At 35.7% G+C, this 23,193-nt stretch overlaps 1 protein-coding gene across 19 annotated transcripts in view; it reads left to right on the top strand.

Moving 5' to 3' along the window:
- The first annotated feature begins 462 nt into the window (after positions 1–462).
- Positions 463–23,193, top strand: part of SEC31A (SEC31 homolog A, COPII coat complex component) — a 67,559-nt gene continuing 44,828 nt past the window's right edge. For 15 of the 19 annotated variants that reach the window (XM_081241700.1, XM_081241697.1, XM_081241696.1 and 12 more), the window contains exons 1-8: positions 463–576; positions 11,126–11,208; positions 11,862–11,985; positions 13,278–13,476; positions 15,231–15,326; positions 16,592–16,732; positions 18,069–18,211; positions 22,293–22,392. In XM_081241700.1, coding sequence (XP_081097826.1) covers positions 11,130–11,208; positions 11,862–11,985; positions 13,278–13,476; positions 15,231–15,326; positions 16,592–16,732; positions 18,069–18,211; positions 22,293–22,392 — 882 coding nt within the window. In that variant the 5' untranslated portion in view covers positions 463–576; positions 11,126–11,129. Of the gene's footprint in view, positions 577–611; positions 905–11,125; positions 11,209–11,861; positions 11,986–13,277; positions 13,477–15,230; positions 15,327–16,591; positions 16,733–18,068; positions 18,212–22,292; positions 22,393–23,193 lie in introns of those variants that run through there. The other 4 variants (XM_081241701.1, XM_081241703.1, XM_081241702.1 and 1 more) reach the window with 4 other exon arrangements.

Raw genomic sequence — 23,193 nt, 5'->3', positions numbered from 1 at the left:
TACGTCCACAACAGCCTTTGGGTATAAACATCCGTTTGGTTTTAAAGAAGTCTCAGTAGAACCAAGTAAGCAATTTTAAAATCCCAGTCACAGTTACGGTTGCTGCAATAAGGCCCTTGCAGCCCGATTTTCGGTGGCTGGTCGCGTTGGCAGTGTCGCGGGGGCTGCTGACGTTTTACAGGACCAGTGCTACGTGGCGTTCCTGCGGGCCGGGGCCTTTCTTCCGCTAGGCAGCTACACCCAGCAGGATTTTTCTTTTTCGCGTCGTCCTGGCCGCCACCGCACGCCGCCGCCGAGAACCGATCCTTAACCTCACGGGGGCGCGCGCGGCGCGGGAGCGAGCCCCCTCCTCCACCACTGCTCCCGGAAGTGCCGTGGCCGGCAGCGCGCCGGGGCGGGCGGGGCAAGGCGTCGCTCCCGGAAGCGTCGGACAGCCGGCTGGGCGGGGTTGCGGCTGCCACGTTGGAGCGGAACGTGGAGGTGGCCCTGGGCAGGAGGAGGGGCGGTGGCGAATGCTGGGACAGTCCGACGAGAGCGGCGCTACTGTAGGAACCGGTCGCCGGGGGTCCCCGCCAGGTGTGTTCGCCTGTCCCCTTCTTTCCTCTTTGAGGGCCCTGGGCCCTTCAGGGAGAGCCTGGGCCAACGCTGGTATCCCGGCCTCGGTCTCCGCTGGTCGCCGCCAGCCTGCGGCCCGGCCTCTGGTGGAGGCGCGCCCGGGTCTTCGTTTCGGGCCCGGCGGGTCAACGCCTGGCGTCACGGCTGCTTCGGGGATCACCCGGTCCGCATCCGCCGACGTTTCCACTGCTGAGCAGAGGCGCCCCTGAGGCTTGCGACAGGGTGTCCTGCCGGCGCCCGTAGCTGGCGTCTGAGGTTAGGAGACCTTCAGATCCTTGTGCACAAAGAGGTGCGGTCCCCAAGGGCGAGGGAAGGAAACAAACCTCAGGATTACTTTGGTTGACTTTAGTTTGGTTGGGATTTTTTGTTGCTATTTGAACTGTTGCCAGATTTAAAGGTTCGTAGGTTTTAACTATAGATTGTTGTCATTTAACCAGGATTGGGTTATTTTAAGGGCAGTAGTCGCCGGTCGCAGCCTATACCTCGAAGGAAGTATCATTGAGTGTTGTATGTTTTTGCTAATAAGTTACTATTATACGAGGTTAAATTACGGGGCAGGTGTAAAATAAATCAAAATATTGCCTGGGCTTATGAACATTATAAACTTTTCTGTGAGCGCAAGGAACTAATTTTACCTAGGTCATTCTGAAGTTGCATTGATGGTCTGTGACAAATCCTTCCTCCTAAACTGTCTTTCTAACCACAGAAAACTGAAATTTGATTGTATTTGTGGGCAACGGTAACTCTATTTAATCAATAATTATGAGCCTCGTCCTTGTTTCATGCCGTCTTAAGTTTTCTGTACATAACGATTGTTCTAGAGTTGGCTAAAGTTTACTTACCTTTTCTGAGTGGTTCTGTGCTCCTGGTTTCTCATTGTCCCTTAATTACAGCTCTGGGAAAGTTTCGTAGACTCTAAGAACTTTTGGATAAGTTGAAGTGTTTTTGTTGTTGTGAATTTCTGTTACACACATCTAAATTTACTTAGGAAATGTGAGATTTTGAGTGGATTTACAATTATATTCCTTAATTGTATATAAGCAAGTTCTTTTCTGAAAGTAATAGCATAAGAACGGAAAGAACTTTTTGTAGACTGTAAAGAGCAATGATTCTCAACCTTTTGGGATTCCACTCTCTTTGAAGGATCTGATGAAACCATTGGATAATCTTCCTAGAAATATGCACATATACACACGGGTAGGATTTTCTGTATATTTTCATGAGGTTTACAAATCCCAAATTAAAGATTCTTGTAAGCTGATATTATTAAGTTGATTTTTCAATTGTTTTTAGAAGTGTCATTCTTAAGTAAGTTAATTTCAGCTCAGAAAGTTTTGTTTATTAAGACTGCAGATAAGCGTGACACCATTTAGTTCAGTTTTGTTTATTAAATAAGACTGCAGATAAGTGTGACTCCATTTAGTTCGCCAATGCACAGTTGCTTCTTTGATTTGGTTTTTGTTGAGTGAGATGAGCCTAGAACATCAATAACATTAAACAAATTCTCTAGAACAAATGTGCCCATCCATAATGGGGTATTTTGCCCACACAAGATGGATTTTTACTAAAAACAGTGGCAGCTAGGGATTGTGTTCCTGGTTTGGGAGTCAAGAGTTTTCAGTTGTTACCTCTTGCACTTTTTACTTTCTGGTTTAGGTCAGCTCTATATGTAGCTTTGTAAGGTTGGTGTTTTTTTAGAGAATAGCACTGTTGGGTTTTAGTGTTGCTTCACAAAATTAGCATTTAGAAAATGCAGAAAGAAAAAAAGTTTTCACTTAACTGCACACAATTGCTGTGGAGAGAAACTTGGATGAATAAATATAAGTTTTCCAGATCATATATTTTCTTCAGTAGATGTATTCTTTTGAAGATTCACTGGGGTAAACATTTTAAATTGTGACTTTTGTATTAGCTGCCATTTACAAGCATTGATTGACCAGGTGCCAGGGACTGTTCTCTGTGAATTCTCACAACAAACCTATGGCGTACTTTTATTACAGTTATTTTACCAAGTGGTTAGCCATGACACACATAGATAAAGTTAGATGCTTAAAGTCAGAGCTAGGACATGGTGAAGCTGGGATTTAAACCAAGGATGTCGGCTCCAGTCTCCATACTTTTGACTGTTGTGCTATAGATGTTGTCTTATAGGGGGTACATGTAAACAAACTATTGTCCTCACAATTTTCTTTTAATATTTTCACAGCTATGTTCTGTGTAAAATAGTCTTGAATGAAAAAAATCTACATAGTGTGAATTCTAATCACATACAATATTGAAAAAAATTACACAAAGTTTTTAAAGCAAGTCTCACTTGGGAAATACACATTTTAATCTAAGACTTCTTTCTTTATATTTTCAAGAAAACTAGTTACAACTAAATGGTCATTTTGAAGAGAAGGAAATACACGTGTATCTAGATGAAGCTGTATTTCCATAGTATCCTTAATAGTTTTGAGAATGATTGTAATATGTTGTTTATGGTATTCTTGTCTAATTAGATTCAGACCGCTTAATGTAGTTCTAGGCCATTTGTAGTAGAGTGATTTGATGTTTTTTTAAACAACGGTATTTAAGCCTTATGTTCAGTACAGGTTCATAAGTGGAACTGCTTCTGGTGGAACATTGAGTACTAAGGCCAAGAAATAGACTTTATAAATGCTTTGAATTCCTACTTACCATTTTATGTTCTTGTGAGTTGGTCTCTCTCTCTCTCAGTAAATGTTACACATTAACTAAGTGTTCATGAATTCAGTAGCCCTTGTTGTACCTTTACTTCTAAAGATACTGTAATTATATTCAGTTGGGTTTTTAAAAAAATTTATATAGATATGTAGCTATTTTGTTTTCACTTTTAGAAATTATTCTAAAGGCATTTTAGTACTTTCCCCTGTTTTTTAAATAACTTAAGTTTTAAACAGTGAAGAATTTAAAAATTAAATATTTTACTTGAAATTGGTCTTTCTAGCTCATCAGTCTTTTTGAATTCCCATAAATACAGACATTCAAAATCAATCAAGCAAAACTGTCTGTGTATCTCACTCTGTGCTAAGCAATTTTGAGTCCAAAAAGGGTAAAAGCTGTAACACTTGATTGAAAAAAAGACAGTATTTGTCGATGTGGTGAGACAAGATGACATATAAAACAGTTGGTAAAACAGGCAATGGGAAAATATATAAACAACATGTACTAATAGAATGTTAAAAGTTTTTTTAAGATAAATAAGACACTTTATTGTAAGATGCTTGAAGTGTGGTACAGACTAATATGAAGAGTTAAGAGACTATTTAAATCAGTGTGGATTGGACCAGTAGGGCAGATTTCATGAAGGACCTGGGATTTGAACTTATTATTCAAGACAGTTGGCTGAGAGGAAAAAGAGGGCATTTCATATAAAGAAAATAGGCCTCTTTTTCACTTCTTAGAAAATTGGGGGGTTTTTTCCCTTTTTTTCTTCACAATAATCTTAGGAAACTAGATGTGCAGTTTTCTTGATTAATCTCATGATAGTAATAATCTTTAAAGTAGTTAGCATATTAGAACTAAAACACATTTTAATTTATGTGCTCGGTATTGTGTTTGGACCTCTGTAAAATACATTATCTCATTTCAACCTCACAATATCCCCTGAGGTAATCACTCTTAACCCCATCTTACAAACGTAGGTAGGAATTGGGGCTCAGAGAGGTCAAATAATGTGTCGAAGGTGTCAAAAGTAACAGACCCAGTATTCAAGTTGAGGATTAACTCCAGAGGCCCTGCCTCTAAGCTATGTGATTCAGCCTTCTATCCACTTTTGCCTAAACTAGGCTGTTTCTAAAATACATGTCTTCTTCCCTTAATTTTATCATGCATTGTAGTTTCTTTGCCATTCATTATTTCTCCTAAATGTTAATATTTCTTCCATGATTAAAAATGAATACTTGAGCTTGTTGTAATAACAAGTAAGAGCTTGGACTCTGGAGCTAAACTTCTGAGTTCAAATCTTGGCTCTGCCCCTTGCTAGTGTGTTCAAATTATTTAATCTTTCTGTGCCTTCATTTTATTATCTGTAAAATGTTCATCAAGTATAAACAATTTGGACATGTAAGACTCAGGGCATGTTTTTAGTCTAAGGCCCTCTTAAGGAAACTGCTAGAGGATGAACTTCATCCTCCAAAGATGAGTAAGAAAACTGGCAAGAGTACTGTTGGAGAACATTGAGTATATTTAACTACGATAGACCTGAGGCTAAAATAAAAGTGGGAATAAGGAAGAAAGAATAAAATGTACATGTTAAATATCTGATGATGTAGGAATTGGTTGTAAAAGTAAAAAATTCAGAGAACTGGGAAGTAAGAAGAAAATTGGAGGGAGAATAAGTTTGTGGATTGCCTAATCTATAATGGCTAGGAGTCAAAGAACATCATTTAAAGCTGACAAATCAGTTAGTAGAAGTATAAGCATATTTAGCAGTACAAAGGTAAACACTGAGAAAGATAATACTGTGATTATAACTGTGTGATGCAAGAGAGGCAGTAAGATTATATAAGCTAATTTTATTAGTGCTCATAGTAGTTAACTGTGTAAAGAAATAGAGGATTAATAGTACTAAGTGAAATTATTTAAAATTATAGTAACAAAGATGGAACCAGAAACATATACTACAACAAAAATACAAATCACTCGAATATCAAAAAAATTAAAAATACACACAAAAATAGATAACAGTGAAAGACATTTTTTAACATTATAAAACCAAACATAGCAGACTATGATAGAAATGAGAGTAACCATTTCTGTCATATCAGTAAATTTTAAATACATTTATTAGCTAATCTATTAAAAAATTTTCAAATTGGATCACTAAGCAAAACCTGATTTTTTTTCACTGTATTCAAGATAGCCAGGGAAAACAAAATGGTTCAGAAGTTGAAAATGCCAAAGAGCACACATAAAGGCAAATAAAAAGAAAGCTAGGCTATTGATCTCAATATGAGACAAAGTGAAATTCAGGCCCAAAGGCATTATTTAAGATGAAAAATATCCTCTAAAGCTAAAATATGTATCTGACAGTGAACATTTAGCATTGTGAATATCTGTCTACCTATGTATTCAATATGTAAATATGTAACTATGTACTGAATAACAAAGTAACTTTCATAAAGCAAGTTTTAGGAGACACCAGGAGAAATAGGCACAAATGCACTAGTAGCAGGATACTTTTAATTTGATGTTCTTGATCCAGGACAGATCAAGTGGGGGAAAAATAATAATAAGGATATAGAAGACTTAAACAATTAAGTCAGTAGGGTAGACTTGATTAACATATATTGAACTCTGAAAACAGAGCACCCCTTCTTTTTAGGTCTCCTGGAACATTAACAAAAACTTGCATAGGCCCCAAAGAAAACTTATGTAAATTTCATAAAGAAGAAATTGTACAGAAAAATCACAATGCAGTAAAAATAAAGGCCCCTCCACTTGGATATTAAATTCAAACTGTTGTATCAATGGAGAATACAGATGGAAATTGTAAAATGGGTGATCAAAATGATGAAAACACTAGTAATGTACAGGATCCAGTTAAAGCAGTGTGCAGAGAAAATTCAAAGCCTAAAGAAATAATAAAAATGGATAAGTGAAGCATTTAACTAAAAAGTGAGAAAAAGAACAAAGTAAACCAAAAGAAGGTACAAGGAAGGAATTAATAAAAATAAATGCAGAAATTAACGAATTCAAAAACAAGAAAAGTGGAATAAGTAAATCCAAAATTTGGCTGTTTGTAAATACTCAGTAAGCAAGTCAGTAGCTAAGTTAATTTTTAAAAGGAGGGTAGGGGAAAACAAAACCCAAATCTTCTTAATAAATAAGGACTAATCACCATACACAGCACAAATTAAAAGAATTATGGGGAACTTCTCTGGTGGTCCAGCAGTTAAGACTCTGAGCTCCCAATGCAGGGGGCCCGAGTTTCATCCTTGGTCAGGGAACTAGATCCCACATGCCACAACTAAAAAAAGATTCTGTGTGCCGCAACTACAGATCCCCCATACTGCAACAAAGATCCCACATGCTGCAACTAAGACCCGGCATAGCCAAATAAGTAAATAAATATTAAAAAATAATAACATTGAGTAAAAGAATCATGAGTCTGTGTTTGAGTCTAAACAAATAAATTAGAAAATTGTAAGAAAAAATAAAGGAGTATCATAGGTAAATGTAATTTACAAAAAATGACCTTGAATAAAGAGAATTCAGGACTTCCCTGGTGGCATAGTGTTTAAGAATCTGCCCGCCAATGCAGGGGACATGGGTTTGAGCCCTGGTCTGGGAAGATCCCACACGCCACAGAGCAGCTAAGCCTGTGTGCCACAACTACTGAGCCTGCGTGCCACAGCTACTGAAGCCCGCATGCCTAGAGCCCGTTCTCTGCAACAAGAGAAGCCACCGCAGTGAGAAGCTTGCGCACTGCAATGAAGAGTACCCCCCACTCACCAAAACTAGAGAAAGCCTGCGCACAGCAACGAAGACTCAATGCAGCCAAATAAATTAATTTAAAAAAATTTCAAATAGATCAGTATCCATAGAAGAAATAGAGAAAATTACCAGAGGAGTACTTTCCCCCAAAAAGCACCAGACCCAGATGTTTCACAGGAGAATTCTGTTAAATCTTTAAAGACCCAGTAATTCCAATGCTATTATTGAAAGTGTTCCAGAACATAGAAAAACTCCCACATTTGTTATGAAGCAAGTATAACATTGATACCAAAACCTGACAAAGGCTGTACAAAAGAAGAAAACTATCGATTGAATCTCACTTAAGGCTCTAGGAGTGAAACTTTTAAATAGACAAAATCTAGCAGCACAGTAGTAGAACAATACATCATGGTCAAGAGAAGTTTATTCAGCATATGAAAAGATGGTTCAATATTAGGAAATCTGTTAGTGTAATTTGTTATATTGGTAGACCTAGGGAGAAAAATCATATGGTCCTCTCCAATTACCTAATGAAAAAGCATTTGACGAAATTCAACACCCAGTCTTTATGAGTAGCATTCAGTAAAACAGTAATCATTGGCCATTTCCACATATATATTTGTATATATATGTATCTTGTACAGATATAAACGTGCGTATATATGTATATGTACACACAAAAATATATGTATGTATATCTCAAATTCCAAAACCATGCTCAGTGGTGATACAATAGGCTTTCTCACTGATGAACAAAACAAGACAAAAATATCGCTGTTATCACTACTGTTGGATATGGTACTATTAGTACTAGCTAGCTCACACAAGAGAAAGATATCAGAGGAATGACAATTTGAAATGAGGAAGTAACTGTCACTGTTGGCACATGGTATGAGTGTATACGTGGAAAACCCAACAGAATCTACTGAAGCACTACTCCAAGAAGAGAATTCAATAAGATAGCAGGATTAAAAATGAATGTAAAGAAATCATTAGCCTTCATATAACAATAACAACATAGACATTATAATGGAAGGGGGAAAAAGCCACATTTACAAACCAAAAGAAAATACTTAGGAGTAAGCAAACCCAATATATCAAAAAAATTTCAAACGATACTGAAAGATAAAAAAGAAGGCTTAAATCAAAAGACACCAAGTTCTTGATAGGAAGATTCAACATTGTGTCAGTTCTCCATAAATTAATTTACTAATTTGGGTACAGGTTCAATAAAAAACACTAACATTCTATTTTTCTTCTGGAATTAGACAAAAACTATTCTGAAGTTTAGTTAAAAAAAAAAAAGTAGAGCTTCCCTGGTGGCGCAGTGGTTGAGAGTCCGCCTGCTGATGCAGGGGACACGGGTTCGTGGCCCGGTCCGGGAAGATCCCACATGCCGCGGAGCGGCTGGGCCCGTGAGCCAGGGCCGCTGAGCCTGCGCGTCCGGAGCCTGTGCTCCGCAACGGGAGAGGCCCGCGTACCGCAAAAAAAAAAAAAAAACTAATAGCAAGGAAAATGGGGTGGGGGTGTGTGCTGGGGAAGCAGTGGATAGGGGTTATTGAAATCATGCTCATATAAAGCCTCAGTATTTAAAACAGTGGCATGCCTAGCATGTAAATAAACAAATGGACATAAGGAATGGCAATCCCAAAATAAACCTAAATAAATACTGGAATGTAAATCCTAACCTACATCCTAATACGTATAGGAGTATAAACCTAAATACTAAATCTAGAAATAAACCTAAGTATGGAAGTTAGTACATGATAAACGTAATACCTAAAATTAGTAAGAAAAAACAACTTTCAGTAAATGGTTTTGGAGTAATAAGAAAAAGATAAACCTTGTATATACATTGTATATCAGGATACATTTCAAGTGAGTCAGAATTTAAAGAATAAGCCATAAATTGGGCTTCCCTGGTGGCGCAGTGGTTGAGAGTCCGCCTGCTGATGCAGGGGACACGGGTTCGTGCCCCAGTCCAGGAAGATCCCACATGCCGCGGAGCAGCTGGGCCCGTGAGCCATGGCTGCTGAGCCTGCGCGTCCGGAGCTTGTGCTGCGCAACGGGAGAGGCCCCGACAGTGAGAGGCCCGCGTACCGCAACAACAACAACAACAATAAAAAATTAAAAAAAATAAAAGAATAAGCCATAAATGAATTTGCTAGAAGAAAACTATTGATGAATGTCTTCATAACTTCAGCATGCAGAAAGCCTTTTCTAACTAATCAAAATTCAGAAACCAGGTTTTTTAAAGTGATAAATTTGACTGTAAAAAATAAAAATCATGGTACATTCATACAATGGAATATTTTTTCAGTGCTAAAAAGAAATGAGCTATCAAGTCACAAAAAGACGTTGAGGAACCTTAAATGCCTATTGCTAAGTGAAAGAAACCAATCTGAAAAGGCTACATGTTGTATGATTATAACTAAATGATGTTCCAGAAAAGGCAAAACTATGGAGACAGTAAAAAAGATCAGTGGTTACCAGGGAGGAAGGGAAGAGGAGGGACAGAGGAAGAGAGGGATGAATAGGTGGAGCACAGAGAGTTTTTAGGGCAGGGAAGCTTCTGAATGATACTAAAATGGTGGATTATACATTTGTCAAAACCCATAGAATGTACAACACAAAGAGTGAATCCTAGTGGAAGCGATGGACATTGGTTGATAATGATGTATCAGTGTTGATCCATTGATTGTAACAAATTTACCACTGCGCTGTACAAGATGTTGATGAGTGGGGAGGCTGCGTTTGGGAGGCAATAGGGCAAGGGAGGGAGGTATGTGGGAACTCTCTATACTTCTCACTCAAATTTTCTGTGAACCTGAAACTGCTCTGATAAATAAAATCTATGTTTAAAAAATGGAAATTTTGTGGAAGGTAAAAAAAAATAAGCAAAATCAAAGATAAAGTCTGACAGCCTAATAGAAAAATGGGCAAATGATATAGACAAGAATAGACAGAAAAGGTGACAGAGAAGGAAATATAGATGACCCATAACCATATAAAAAAAGATGTTCAACGTTATTTATAGTATGAGAAATGCAAATTACAACTATCCAGAGCTAACATTTTTCACCTATCATGCTGGTTACCCTGGAAGGTCTGTAGGGCAGCAGCTACTTTGGGAGTATGAAAAAGTACAGTTGCCATGGAGGGTAACTTGGCAGTATCCATCAAAATTAAAATTACTTTTATCCTTTAACACATCAGTTTTACCTCTGGAAATCTACAGCTTTCCTTGCCCAGGAGTGAAATAACGTATATATGGCCATTTATTTCAGCATCGTTTGTAAACAGCAGCAAAAGATTAGAAACAGCTCAGGTGTTCATCAGTAGCAGACTAAGTAATTAAGTTATGGTACATCTTACAGTGGAATACTATGCCATGTGAATGCATTTATGTAAAATAACAAAAATTTTTTTAATGCTATAGCACAGTACCTCCTGAATTTTTCTACCAGAGTAACTTTAACAGAGAATATATAAAATAATGGCATGTGGGACTGTAGCTTGGAGTGACCATTCAAAAAAAATTTTCTGCTTTATCTTTATCAAATCTGTGGGTTTGCTTTATTCTTCTCTGTGTTAGTCTATTTTAATTTAAATTAATTTTTCAAACTGCTCTTATCGTTGAGTAATCCTGCTCCAGGAAGATGCACTTTGTTTATTATGTGCCTTCTCTTACCCCTGATATACTGCCACCCATATTGTCTTTGTCTGAGAAACATATTGTGTACCAAGATTAATTAACCAAATACTGTCCCTGTTTTTGCAAGTTTCTTTCCAGACTGATTTTTCAACTGAAGAGCTATAATCTGTAAACAGTTAGAATAGCCCTATGTTTGTCTCAAAATAATTTAACAAGTTTCTCTTCTTTCTAATATTGAACATTTCCCAACAAATGATACCTAGACCAATTTGACTTATTGGCATTCCAGCACTACTAATGATGTATTGGTTTGTCTAGTATATTTCTATGTAAAAAAAAGTTTCTTTGTTCCATATTACATGTTTATTATATTTCTGTGTGAAATATTCTCTTTAGCAGGATGAAGTTAAAGGAAATAGATCGTACAGCCATGCAGGCATGGAGCCCTGCCCAGAATCATCCCATTTACCTAGCTACAGGTAAGTTCAACAGAGAGAAGATAGTATGAGTCACCTAATTTCTTCTCTTCCACATCTGACTTATTTGCACTTGTCCTTTAAAATTCAGTTCAAGCTTCATCTCCTCTAGAAAGTCTCTCCTTCCCTGGCGAGATAATGTCCAACCTTCAGATCAGCTGAGTTCTGTGCTTGTACATCATAGCATTAATCATGGTCTGTTACATTTAGAGTGTCTTCCCCACTTCGTAGAGTTGTGCTTTATCTTTATTCCTCCAGTATTAAGCACAATAGATAACATGTAAAAAAGTTAATAAATATCAGTTTGAATGAATGAAGAACAGTCTTGGTGCTAGCATTTTTATATAAAAAGAGTTGGAGTTATATCATTTGTGACTATAAGCATGGGACTGTTTTTACAGAGAGGTTTTAAAATATCTATAGGCTTAAAAAATTATCTTCACTACCCACTCGTACAAACATCATCTCTGAGCCTTGCATCAGAATCTTATTGCTATAGTAATTTAAGCATCTGCTCAGTGGTATATGTGCTGAGATTTCAGCCACTAGTGCAGCATTCATGAGTGAGATAATTGAAAAGTGTGCATTATTTTGTATGGTTTTCTCTGAGTCTTTTATTTTTGCATGTGTAGTTACCATGAATGTATTTTATGTAGGAACATCTGCTCAACAATTGGATGCAACATTTAGTACCAGTGCTTCTCTTGAGATATTTGAATTAGACCTTTCTGATCCATCCTTGGATATGAAATCTTGTGCCACTTTCTCTTCTTCTCACAGGTATGAGATTCAACCTTAAATTCACATGATTATTCAGTTATATGTTGTGGTTGATGCCTAGTGTGTCTACAAATGTTCCATTATTAGAAACTGTAAGGAATACTATCAATGACATGAAATATTTTGTGAAAAAATATATGAGTGCGTTTCTACGGAAGTAAAAGAAGTGTCTATCTGTTTTATTGAATTTTTTACTATTGACTGTTAACGTGTAGGATAGGAAGGAGAGGCTCTAGTTTCTAGTATTTTTTTCTTATGATATAGTAGAGTTACTTTCTGTTATCTCATTTATCTCACCTGTTTACAAAAAAAGGTAGGTACGACTCGAAAAAGGAGTAGTTGGATGAATATTAAGGTGTTAATAGTGATTTTCCCTGAATGGAGGTTGGTTTTTTTTTCCCCTTGTACTTATCTATATTTAAAAATACATTTCACAGAGAATTTTATTGACATGATTTCTGATACAGTAGGTGTTTAGATCACCTTTCCAAGTACTTAAGCTGTATTATAATGCAGAGAAGGACACCTTCCTTTGAGTAGTAAAATATGCTTTATTGCCTTAATAGCTTGGCAAATTTTGGTGAAGAGTTTTACATTAGCAAACAATACAGTTCAAATGATGGAGTCTCATGGGACCTCCCAGAGTCTTCCAAGCCCTCCCACTGTGATGGGAACCCCAGATACCTTTCGTCTAGCAGTTTTTCACCTCACCACCATTTGTCTTGTATATCTCCACGCTGCCACCATGCCAAACCATAATCTTTTATTCTCCACCAATGGGGTACTTGTCATAATAGACATAATTTTAATGTCCCTTTTCTACTCTCAGAATACATTATTTTTCTTAGAAAATTTCAGATGACTCCCTTAACTCCTTTACTATTTAACAGGTAATTTGTTAGTGAGTACTTCTGTAGTCGAGTAAAATCAGGGAGGTGGTTGATTAGCTCTATTTTATCAATGAACCAAAGTAGCTGGTTTAGGGTCTTACAGATTCTAAATGGTAAAACCATTCTTAAGCTCATATCTTTTGACACAGAAATCAAGTATACTTTGTCATATTAGCTCTACAAAAGAGTTTTTGTACTCTTTAAGATTACAAAATGAAACATGTATGTATGAGTATAAATAAAAACTAAAATGCCATTTCACCAAGTTATGCTGTTACCAAAAATAGAGGAGAAGCAGTGTTTTTGAAGTATTTATGAAAACAATTAAATGTATACTTTCAGATTCTTTTCTACATTTATTTGACTTCAAAAAAGAGTTATTTTGCTCATTTTCTCTTAAAGGTACCACAAGTTGATATGGGGGCCTCATAAGATGGATTCCAAAGGAGATGTCTCTGGAGTTCTGATTGCAGGTGGTGAAAATGGAAATATTATTCTTTATGATCCTTCTAAAATTATAGCTGGTGATAAGGAAGTTGTGATTGCCCAGAATGACAAACATACTGGCCCAGTGAGAGCCTTGGATGTGAACATTTTCCAGGTTAGACTTTTGACATTTATTCTTAATTCTTGAGATAATGTGCTGCTTATTTTATATAAGTATATGAATCTGCTGGGCCTCAGTCTTGGAATTGAAAGCTAAAACTGTGCCTGTGCAGATTGATGAGTGAGTGTATTTGTTTGAAGAATGGAGGGTTCAGGGGCTTCCCTGGTAGTGCAGCGGTTGAACAACCGCCTGCCAATGCAGGGGACACGGGTTTGATCCCTGGTCCAGGAAGATCCCACGTGCCACGGAGCAGCTCAGCCCGTGCGCCACAACTACTGAGCCTGCATGCCACAACTACTGAGCCCATGTGCCTAGATCCCATGCTCTGCAACAAAGAGAAGCAACTGCAGTGAGAAGCCTGCGCACCACAACGAAGAGTAGCCCCCACTCGCTGCAACTAGAGAAAGCCAGCGTGCAGCAATGAAGACCCAACACGGCCATAAATAAATAAATAAATAAAATTTAAAAATAAATAAAGATCTTGAATTATTAGGATACTTGAGTATAACCAGAAAATGAATATTATCTTAAGAAAGTTTAAAATAGTTATTTTTCTTGTATTATAAATAGATACTTTGGGTATAGAAATATAGAAACCCTAACTTCTTCATTTCTGCATCTTCTCTTTAGATTAGATAGCTAATTTCTTTGTTAATTGGATTAAACAGCTGCTGATTTTTGGTTAGTGTCTTGTATCATAGGTGGCTACTACCAGAATTCCTCTGTTCTCATAGTTATATGTCAGTTGTTTATAGAAGTATTAACGAGAGTGAACAGTAAAGGATGAAGGTCAGTATATGAACCTCATTATCTTTCTGTACTTCGTATCACAACTTTAGGGTCTTTTTGATCCTAAAATTGTGCCACCAGGAACTAGATTGAACATAAATGAAATGTAACAAGATTGAGCATAAATGAAATGTAAATACCTGAGGACAAACATAGAAAACAAATTTATGGTTACCGAAGGGGAAAGTGCTCGGGGAGGGCTAAATTAGGAGTTGGGATTAGCAGATACAAACTACTATATATAAAATAGATAAACAATAAGGTCCTACTATATAGCCCAGGGAACTATATTCAGTATCCTGTAATAAACCATAATGGAAAAGAATATGATTATATATATATATATATACATATATATATATATATAATTGAATCACTTTGCTGTACACCAGAAACTAAAACAACTATATTTTTTTAATTGAAGTAAATCAACTATACCTCAATAAAAGAAAATGTTTAATAAATAAACATGTGAGGATTTAAGATAAGAGATTTTACTAGCCCTATCTTGGTGCAGCTCCAGAGGCTGGCTTTGAGGTATCCTGAGATAGATGTCATTATTTTAGGATTTGGCTATTTGTCTGAACCAATAATTGGTGACTTATTTTTGTCTCCCACAATCAGGTCCCCTTCCAGAGATGCAAACCACAAGCAGTAATCCCCATATAGTTGCATGATTAAGAATTTATCCATGCAATTACTTTTTAATGTCTTATATTAAAATGTCAGTAGATGTATTGTCTTTTTAGTTTAATAGAATTTTATAATGTTTCTTTAAAAAACTATATACATTTCAGATTGTTATGCATAGTTTTTAGGAATTCATGCATTTTGCCTTTTTAATTAGAAAAATTATATGGCTTAAAACAGACAGGTCTTTCCAGCCCTGAATTGGATTATTCTGAGTTCTCTTAATTATTTGTAAGTGCTATTTAGTTGTTAATTGTTTCTTATTACAGACTAATCTGGTGGCCTCTGGTGCTAATGAATCTGAAATCTACATTTGGGATTTAAACAATTTTGCAACTCCAATGACACCAGGAGCCAAAACACAGGTATTACATTGATTTCAATGTAATCAAAAGAACCAAAATCAGTTTTTCTGCACTTTGTTTTTTTCACACAAAATATATTGGTTTAAAATCAGTTTTTAAATATCACTGATTTTCCTTCAACATAGTATTAATAAATATGTTTCTTTAGAGTATCAGTGAGTCCTTCAACAGTAAATATTTATTTAGCACTTACCATCTGCCAGACACTGTTTGATATACTAGACTTATGGTAGTAAATAAAATAGACAAGTCTTTAATAATTTTCTTAGATATAATATTTTATATAGTATAGTATTTTATATAATATAGTATTTTAACGATATCCAACCTTATAATAAAAATCATAGACTAGAGAGGAAACTTATTTTTTTAAAAAACACTCAACCTCATTCTTATGTAATTCTAATAAGTTGAGAAAGAACAGTCCTCCCCCTGCCTCCTTGAGTTTCTTTATGTTGTATAGACCAGTGGTCCCCAACCTTTTTGGCACCAGGGACTGGTTTCACAGAAGACAATTTTTCCACGGACTGGGATGGGGGGATGGTTTCGGGATGATTCAGGTGCCTTATATTTATTGTGCATTTTATTTCTATTATTATTACATTGTAATATATAATGAAATAATTACACAACTCACCATAATGCTGACAGGAGGTGGAGCTCAGGCGGTAATGTGAGCAATGGAGAGCGGCTGTAAATACATATCAGATGAAGCTTTGCTCATTCACCCGCTGCTCACCTCCTGCTGTGCGGCCTGGTTCCTAACAGGCCATGGACCGGTACCGGTCCGGGGGTTGGGGACCCCTGGTATGGACTACTCAATTTGAGTGGCCATTATAATGGGCCCTAACATTCTGGCAATCTGAAAGGTAGCATAATGATAGTGTGTGGCCTACCATTTATTAAAGATAGTTTTCTAGGTCTAGGTTGTAACTTTTGCTCTGCCTAGATGTCTGTCATATTGACCAGCATCTACTTTGTGGTCTGTTAGCTACCTTGGGGCAGTTGCAAAGTAAAGAAACAGTGCTTGGTTTGTAACAGGAGCTTAATAAATGCCTGGTGATAAACAAGGTAAAATACTTGAATTGGCATATACCTGGGCTTTAAACTCTATTGCATGATGTTGAGAACTTAAAAATATAAAAATAAATTTTTGGAATGAATAGATCCGATTTTTAAGTAATCCAGTTTTTAAAAAGAATTAGATTTTGCAGTTAAATTTGATTATTATTGAGAAATGGCTTTTAGTAGTTTATTCCTTATAGCCCCCAGAAGATATCAGCTGCATTGCATGGAACAGACAAGTTCAGCATATTTTGGCATCAGCCAATCCCAGTGGCCGGGCCACTGTGTGGGATCTTAGAAAAAATGAACCCATCATCAAAGTCAGTGATCATAGTAACAGGGTAAGTTTGTGATCGATTTGTGACAAACATGTTTTATTTCTGCTGTAGCTATTCCTATATAGTTTGTCAGAGTAGGCAACAAATCAAATTTCTGTAAAGTCAAATCCTATCTTTTTATGGACCAATCATGTTGGAATGAGAGGTTTTTTCCTTTGCGGAAAATAATAAAATTCCTACTAAACCACACTGGTTATATTAATGATGAAGAAAAAGATTGGTTAATCAAGGGGGTTATTCCATGATATACTGGTTGTTTTGCTTTGCTAGCTGTTCCAAAGCATTATAGCAACTTTTTAATTCATCTTTAGCTTTCTCAAGAATGTAAAAATTTTCCCTGCTAGTAATTTTATGACTACGAAGCTGTAGTTTCCCAACTCCTGGCTTCATCTTTTCTGATTAGGCACTGCTAAAGTGAGCTGATGTTCTCCCACTTAATATAGTATATGCTGTTGTATAACACATTACATTTTCAGCTTTATACATTCATTAATATTATGTCATCATGTGCTATAAAGTAATTTAGACACAGTTTAGGCCTTGTCTTGTTAATATGTTTTTAATTACATTGTTTAGTTGGACATTTAAAAAAAACGAGTTTGCCTAAATCAGAGAATACATATATAATTTAAAAACAACAACAATAACAACAAAAAACATTATTTACAAGAATGTTTCTTCAGTGTATTATTTTTCAGTGAGTCAAAAATTTTAAAACAAGTTTCAGTGGAATAAAGTATACAATAAACATTTCAGTCATCTTTTGGAACACTTAATAGGATCTGAACTTCCAGGTAGTTCTCAATAATAATGTTAATTTATCCCATGTGAAAATTGAAATAGTAGTTGTTGCTTTAGATACTTTATCTTGATTTTTCTGGTGAAATAGAGGAAAGATATGAATTTTTTTGTCATTAAAATCTTACCTCTTTATTTTAATTTTTCTGAAAGTACAAAATTTTAAATTTATATAAAACTTTTCCCCTGGTTACAATTTTGACAGGAGAACTCATTTTTGGTATAGAATTATTCTGGCCCAGAATGATTTTGTGTATCAAAGGGTTGGCTGAATTGAAAACCTTTAAACTTTTTATGTTTAATACTACTGTTTAAGAGTGTTTAATAGAATTTAATAGTTGTATGGGTTTTTTAATAAACTGAAATTTTAAATAAATAAAAATAGATTAAAATAATGAATGAATAAATAAGATTTCTTTTTTTAATAAGCCTGAGCTGATGTTTGGTACTCTTTGCTTTAACAAAGGCATATTCCTCATGTTCATTTTGACTTTTCATAAAATAGTATGACTGATAAAATGTGAGCCTTCACTATGTACAGATGCATTGCTCTGGGTTGGCGTGGCATCCTGATGTTGCTACTCAGATGGTCCTTGCCTCTGAGGATGACAGGTTACCAGTGATCCAGATGTGGGATCTTCGCTTTGCCTCCTCTCCACTCCGTGTCCTGGAAAACCATGCCAGGTATCTTGCCACTCTTCCAAAAACACTTGATTTGTGTATTTTTAAAAATGTATTTACTTACTACTTTGAATTATCAGGTAATTTTTTTAATTTACTTATTTAGTTAGTTAGTTATTTTTGGTTGGGTCTTTGTTGCTGTGCACGGGCTTTCTCTCTAGTTGTGGTGAGCAGGGGCTACTCTTCGTTGCAGTGCACGGGCTTCTCATTGCGGTGGCTTCTCTTGTTGTGGAGCACAGGCTCTAGGTGCGCGGGCTTCAGTAGTTGTGGCACGCAGGCTCAGTAGTTGTGGCTCGCGGGCTCTAGAGCGCAGACTCAGTAGTTGTGATGCACGGGCTTAGTTGTTCCGTGGTATGTGGGATCTTCCCGGACCAGGGCTTGAACCCATGTCCCCTGCATTGGCAGGTGGATTCTTAACCACTGCACCACCAGGGAAGTCCCAGATAATTATTTTAAATTAGGGCATCTACTTTGTCTCTGTCTTGTAAAAGTCAATGTAAATGGTTTATTTTTATTTTAAGCAATAGTCATCTGATTTTCTATACCAAAAAATGGTAACCAAATCATATCACAAAAACATGAAAATGTGTTAATGGATTTTCCACTATTTATTTCAAGTAACAGTTAATAGATCAAAATTCTAGCATATCACAACATTTTGGGACAACTCATGACCTTATACAGTTTGATCTTTATTTGGTTCATCATACTTATCAAGAGTCTTCCATAACATTAAATGTCAAGCAACAATTGAAAAGTTTGTTTTATTTCTGAGTGTTTATCTTTTTTTTTAAACATCTTTATTGGAGTATAATTGCTTTACAATGGTGTGTTAGTTTCTGCTTTATAACAGAGTGAATCAGTTATACATATACATATGTTCCCATATCTCTTCCCTGAGTGTTTATCTTAATTTGAAAAGCAAACATTTTTGAGAAATTAAGTGGTTCATTCTGCCTTTAATTTTAATAAATGTGTGGATGCTCTAAAAAAAGGTATGAGAATTGTCTTGTGTTCGTTTTAGTAGCATTAAATTTAGTTTGCGGGAACTCGCTGCTGGTCCAGTGGTTAGGGGTCTGTGCTTTCACTCCAGGGGACACGGGTTCCATCCCTGGTTAGGGAACTATGATCCTGCAATCCTCACGGCATGGCCAAAAAAAAAAAATTTAGTTTGTAATGATGCACATTTCCTATCATTAATATTCAGGTACCCAGGGAGTTCATGCACATTTGTTCAATGTTTTTAAACGAGAAACAGATCCCTTTTAATGTTATAGTACTTTCTAAGTACTTTGGGCTTTTTTCTTCTTTCCTATTTAGGGATATGTAAACTAAAACTTTAAATCCCCCCCCATGCCGCCCCGTATAGTGGAATTACTCTTTGAGAAGTCTTAAGATTTGTGACCTCTCCTTGAGCTTCTCATAAAGGAGAAAAGAATCTGGTCAGAATGTAATCCTGTTTAGATATTATGCTTCAATAAGCTCTTTGTAAAGAAGGGATGATTCTGAGACGTTTTAATATTTTTCTCAAGTTGGGTAAGGTTTTATTTATTCATTCAACACTTGCTTATTGAACACGTACTCTGTACCAAGCACTGTGCTAGAATTCAATAATATAACAGACAAAAATCCCTGCCCTTTTATTACAGAGTATTGAGCAGAGTTCCCTGTGCTATACAGTAGGTCCTTGTTGGGAATCTGTTTTAAATATAGCAGTGTGTATATGTTAATCCCAAACTCACAAATGTTAACTTGATTTAGGCTCATAACAAACCTATGGTGTAAATACTATTAGCCCATTTTACACGTTGGAAATTGAAGCTTGGCAAGGCTAATAAGCTTGGCTTAGGTCTCAAAACTAGTCAAGTGCTGACTTCCAACCCAAACATACTGATTCTAGTATCTATGGTCTTAACATTACATTCTGCTGCCAATTTTAGGGGTGGTCATAATTTAGCAAGACAGAATACCATACTGGGTGCCAGGAGCAAATCAACCTCACTAGTTCTCAATTTTCTCCCTCTAGTAAATGCAAGAGTTGGAGTATATTATGATTATAATATGATCTTTAAGGTCCCTTCCAGTTCTACAATTCAGTGATTTTTTTAATACTTAGTAAGAACCTAAATGTTCCTTAACATGTGATATTAAATATGATATTGATCTCTTTAAAAGGCATTCTTGACATACCTTGAAATTTTTGACATGCATGATTAGATTCTAAAGAGCGGAGACAATAAAAGTTCATTATTACTACAATTGGGGAAAGTTGAATATGGACTCTAAAGTATTGCATATAAATGATAAATATTTTCAGTATGTAATTGTATTGTGATTATATAGGAGAATGTTCTTATCCCCAGAGATTAGTGTAGAAGTGACATGTCATAATAGCTGCATTTAACTCTCAAATGGTAAATATATATATGTAGAGAGGGAAAGAGAAAGACATAAAGTAAATGTGGCCAAATCAGTGAATCTAGGTGAGGAGTATAAGGGTGTATATCACACTATCCTTATAATTTTTACAAAGATTTTAATGCTTAAAAAAAAATGTTGGAAACAAAAGGCATTCTTAAATAATTTGGGTCCTTTTCCTATAGCGTATTTTCCTGATTCTGAGAGGACTTAGATTGTAAGAAATATCATCAAATTAAAAACAACTTTTGGGGAAAAGAAAAACAATATATACTTGGATGATAAAGTTTATCTGTATTTTGGAAATTGAAAAACTGTATCTTAGAATTACTGTGATGTTTTCAGGAGAATTTAAGATTATTAATTTGTATGTTTTTGTTTTAAGAAATACACAAACATAATTCTAGTTTCTAGTGTTTTTCTAGTCCCTGTTATCTACTAGCTGTATTTCTACTATTTTCTAGTATCCGGTATTTAAATTGTAGTTTCTAGTATTTTTCTTCATGGTCTGGTCATGTTAGCTTTCCTTCTTTCATCTCTAAACAGCAGAGGCATGAATGTAGAAAAAACAAACTATTATATAGCACTTTTTTCTGGATGGTGGGATAGAGGGTTTTTTTTATTTTTACAGGGGATGCTAATCTGAATTTTCAAAATATCTACCAAAATTACTACTCTGTTTATACTTAGTATAAAAATCCAAAGGATATTAAAACACAAAAAGAATTATAAAATCAAATCTTTAGTATTTAGATCTGTAATATTTCTTTGTGAGGCAAATTTAAAATGTTTCCTTTTAGTTAAAAAAAACTCATGTAATAGGAGAACTACTCCAGTAACAAAAAGTAGAAAGTTAGTAAGCAAAGAGTATAAAACATGAAATAGATTTCCTACCCATCCATAGGTAAAACTTTAATTGTACATATCCTTATATATACATAACCCAATTTATGCAAGTATTTAATGTAATTATGTGTTTTATACAAATTTATGTACAGAGTTAACCCTTTTCCATTGGTGAACAGTATATAATAATAAGAAACAGATTTCTACAGCATAATTTTTTTAACATCTTTATTGGAGTATAATTGCTTTACAATGGTGTGTTAGTTTCTGCTTTATAACAAAGTGTATCAGTTATACATATACATATGTTCCCATATCTCTTCCCTCTTGCATCTCCCTCCCTCCCACCCTCCCTATCCCACCCCTCTAGGTGGTCACAAACCACCTAGCTGATCTCTCTGTGCTATGCAGCTGCTTCCCACTAGCTATCTATTTTACATTTGGTAGTGTATATATGTCCATGCCACTCTCTCACTTTGTCCCAGCTTACCCTTCCTCCTCCCCATATCCTCAAGTCCATTCTCTAGTAGGTTACAGCATAATTTTTAACTACATATTTTCTCCTCAAAAGATGATCTGCAATTTATTATTACGCTGTCTGTGTTGTTGGACATTTGTTTTCATTTTTTGCTGTCATACACTGCATACTGTATTGAGTATCTTTGTAATGATCAAAGAGCATACACATTGCTAAGTTGCTTTCCAGAAAGATTATATGACATTATACTTCTCTTAACAGTGTGTGTCTCTAAAACCTAGAGAGAAATAATTTGGTTTTCTCAAGATTAAAAATGTCTTCATCTCTTTGTGTTTCTTACAGGGGGATTTTGGCAATTGCTTGGAGCATGGCGGATTCTGAATTGTTGCTGAGCTGTGGAAAAGATGCTAAGATTCTCTGTTCCAACCCAAACACAGGAGAGGTATGGGGAGGAAATGTTTCTCAAACTTACAGCTATTATAATAGTTTATCTCTGGTTGAATAAGAAAATTTCCATATGAATTCTATAGTACATGATTAAAATTAAGAACGTGAAAGTAGATGGAGGTGTATGTGAAATGTAACTCTAGCAGAGATTTTATTATGAGCATTATCTAAGCTCAGCTGTTTCATCTGGGAATATCAATCATTGAAATAGTGTCTTTGAACCTAGTAATCACCCCCCACCCACCATTTCCAATCAAAGGTGTTTAACTAGACTCAGAAATACTTGGTTTGATTTATTTAATGTGTTTTCTGGAAATAAGTGTCCTCAAAGTAGGAGTGTTCAAGGTTTGGGTCTTTTTCTTGCTTTACTTTTCCTGAAGATCCTCTTTGATTTTTGGAAATCAGTGGACGTAGGTTTTTAATCTCTCTTCTGAGCTGTACAGCAAGAATATAATACTTTAGAATAAAATATTTGTCATATTTTCTACCCATGGAAACTTAGATGAGGAATTTTACCTTATTAAATATAAATATTATATAAATATAATTTCATTTGCTTTGGGTTGTGGGCTAAAAATCTCTTTTACCTATTATTTTTCTTCTTCTTAATGGTTGAATGGTTTCCCTCTCTTTCACTAGTGGGCAAGAGACCATAGATTCTAATTACAGCTTTTAAACTTTTATTTCAAGTGCCTTCCTAGTTGCCCTGATGGTATGCTAGTAAAAATAAGTATCTTTGATGGGTGTTTTTTTTGTTTTTAATTAATTAATATATGTATTTATTTATTTTTGGCTG

This window comes from Mesoplodon bidens (assembly GCF_964165515.1).
Source record: "Mesoplodon bidens genome assembly, chromosome: 1".
Classification (NCBI taxonomy): Eukaryota; Metazoa; Chordata; class Mammalia; order Artiodactyla; family Ziphiidae; genus Mesoplodon; species Mesoplodon bidens.
The sequence above is the reverse complement of the archived record's forward strand: the minus strand, read 5'-3'. Positions and strand labels throughout refer to the sequence as shown.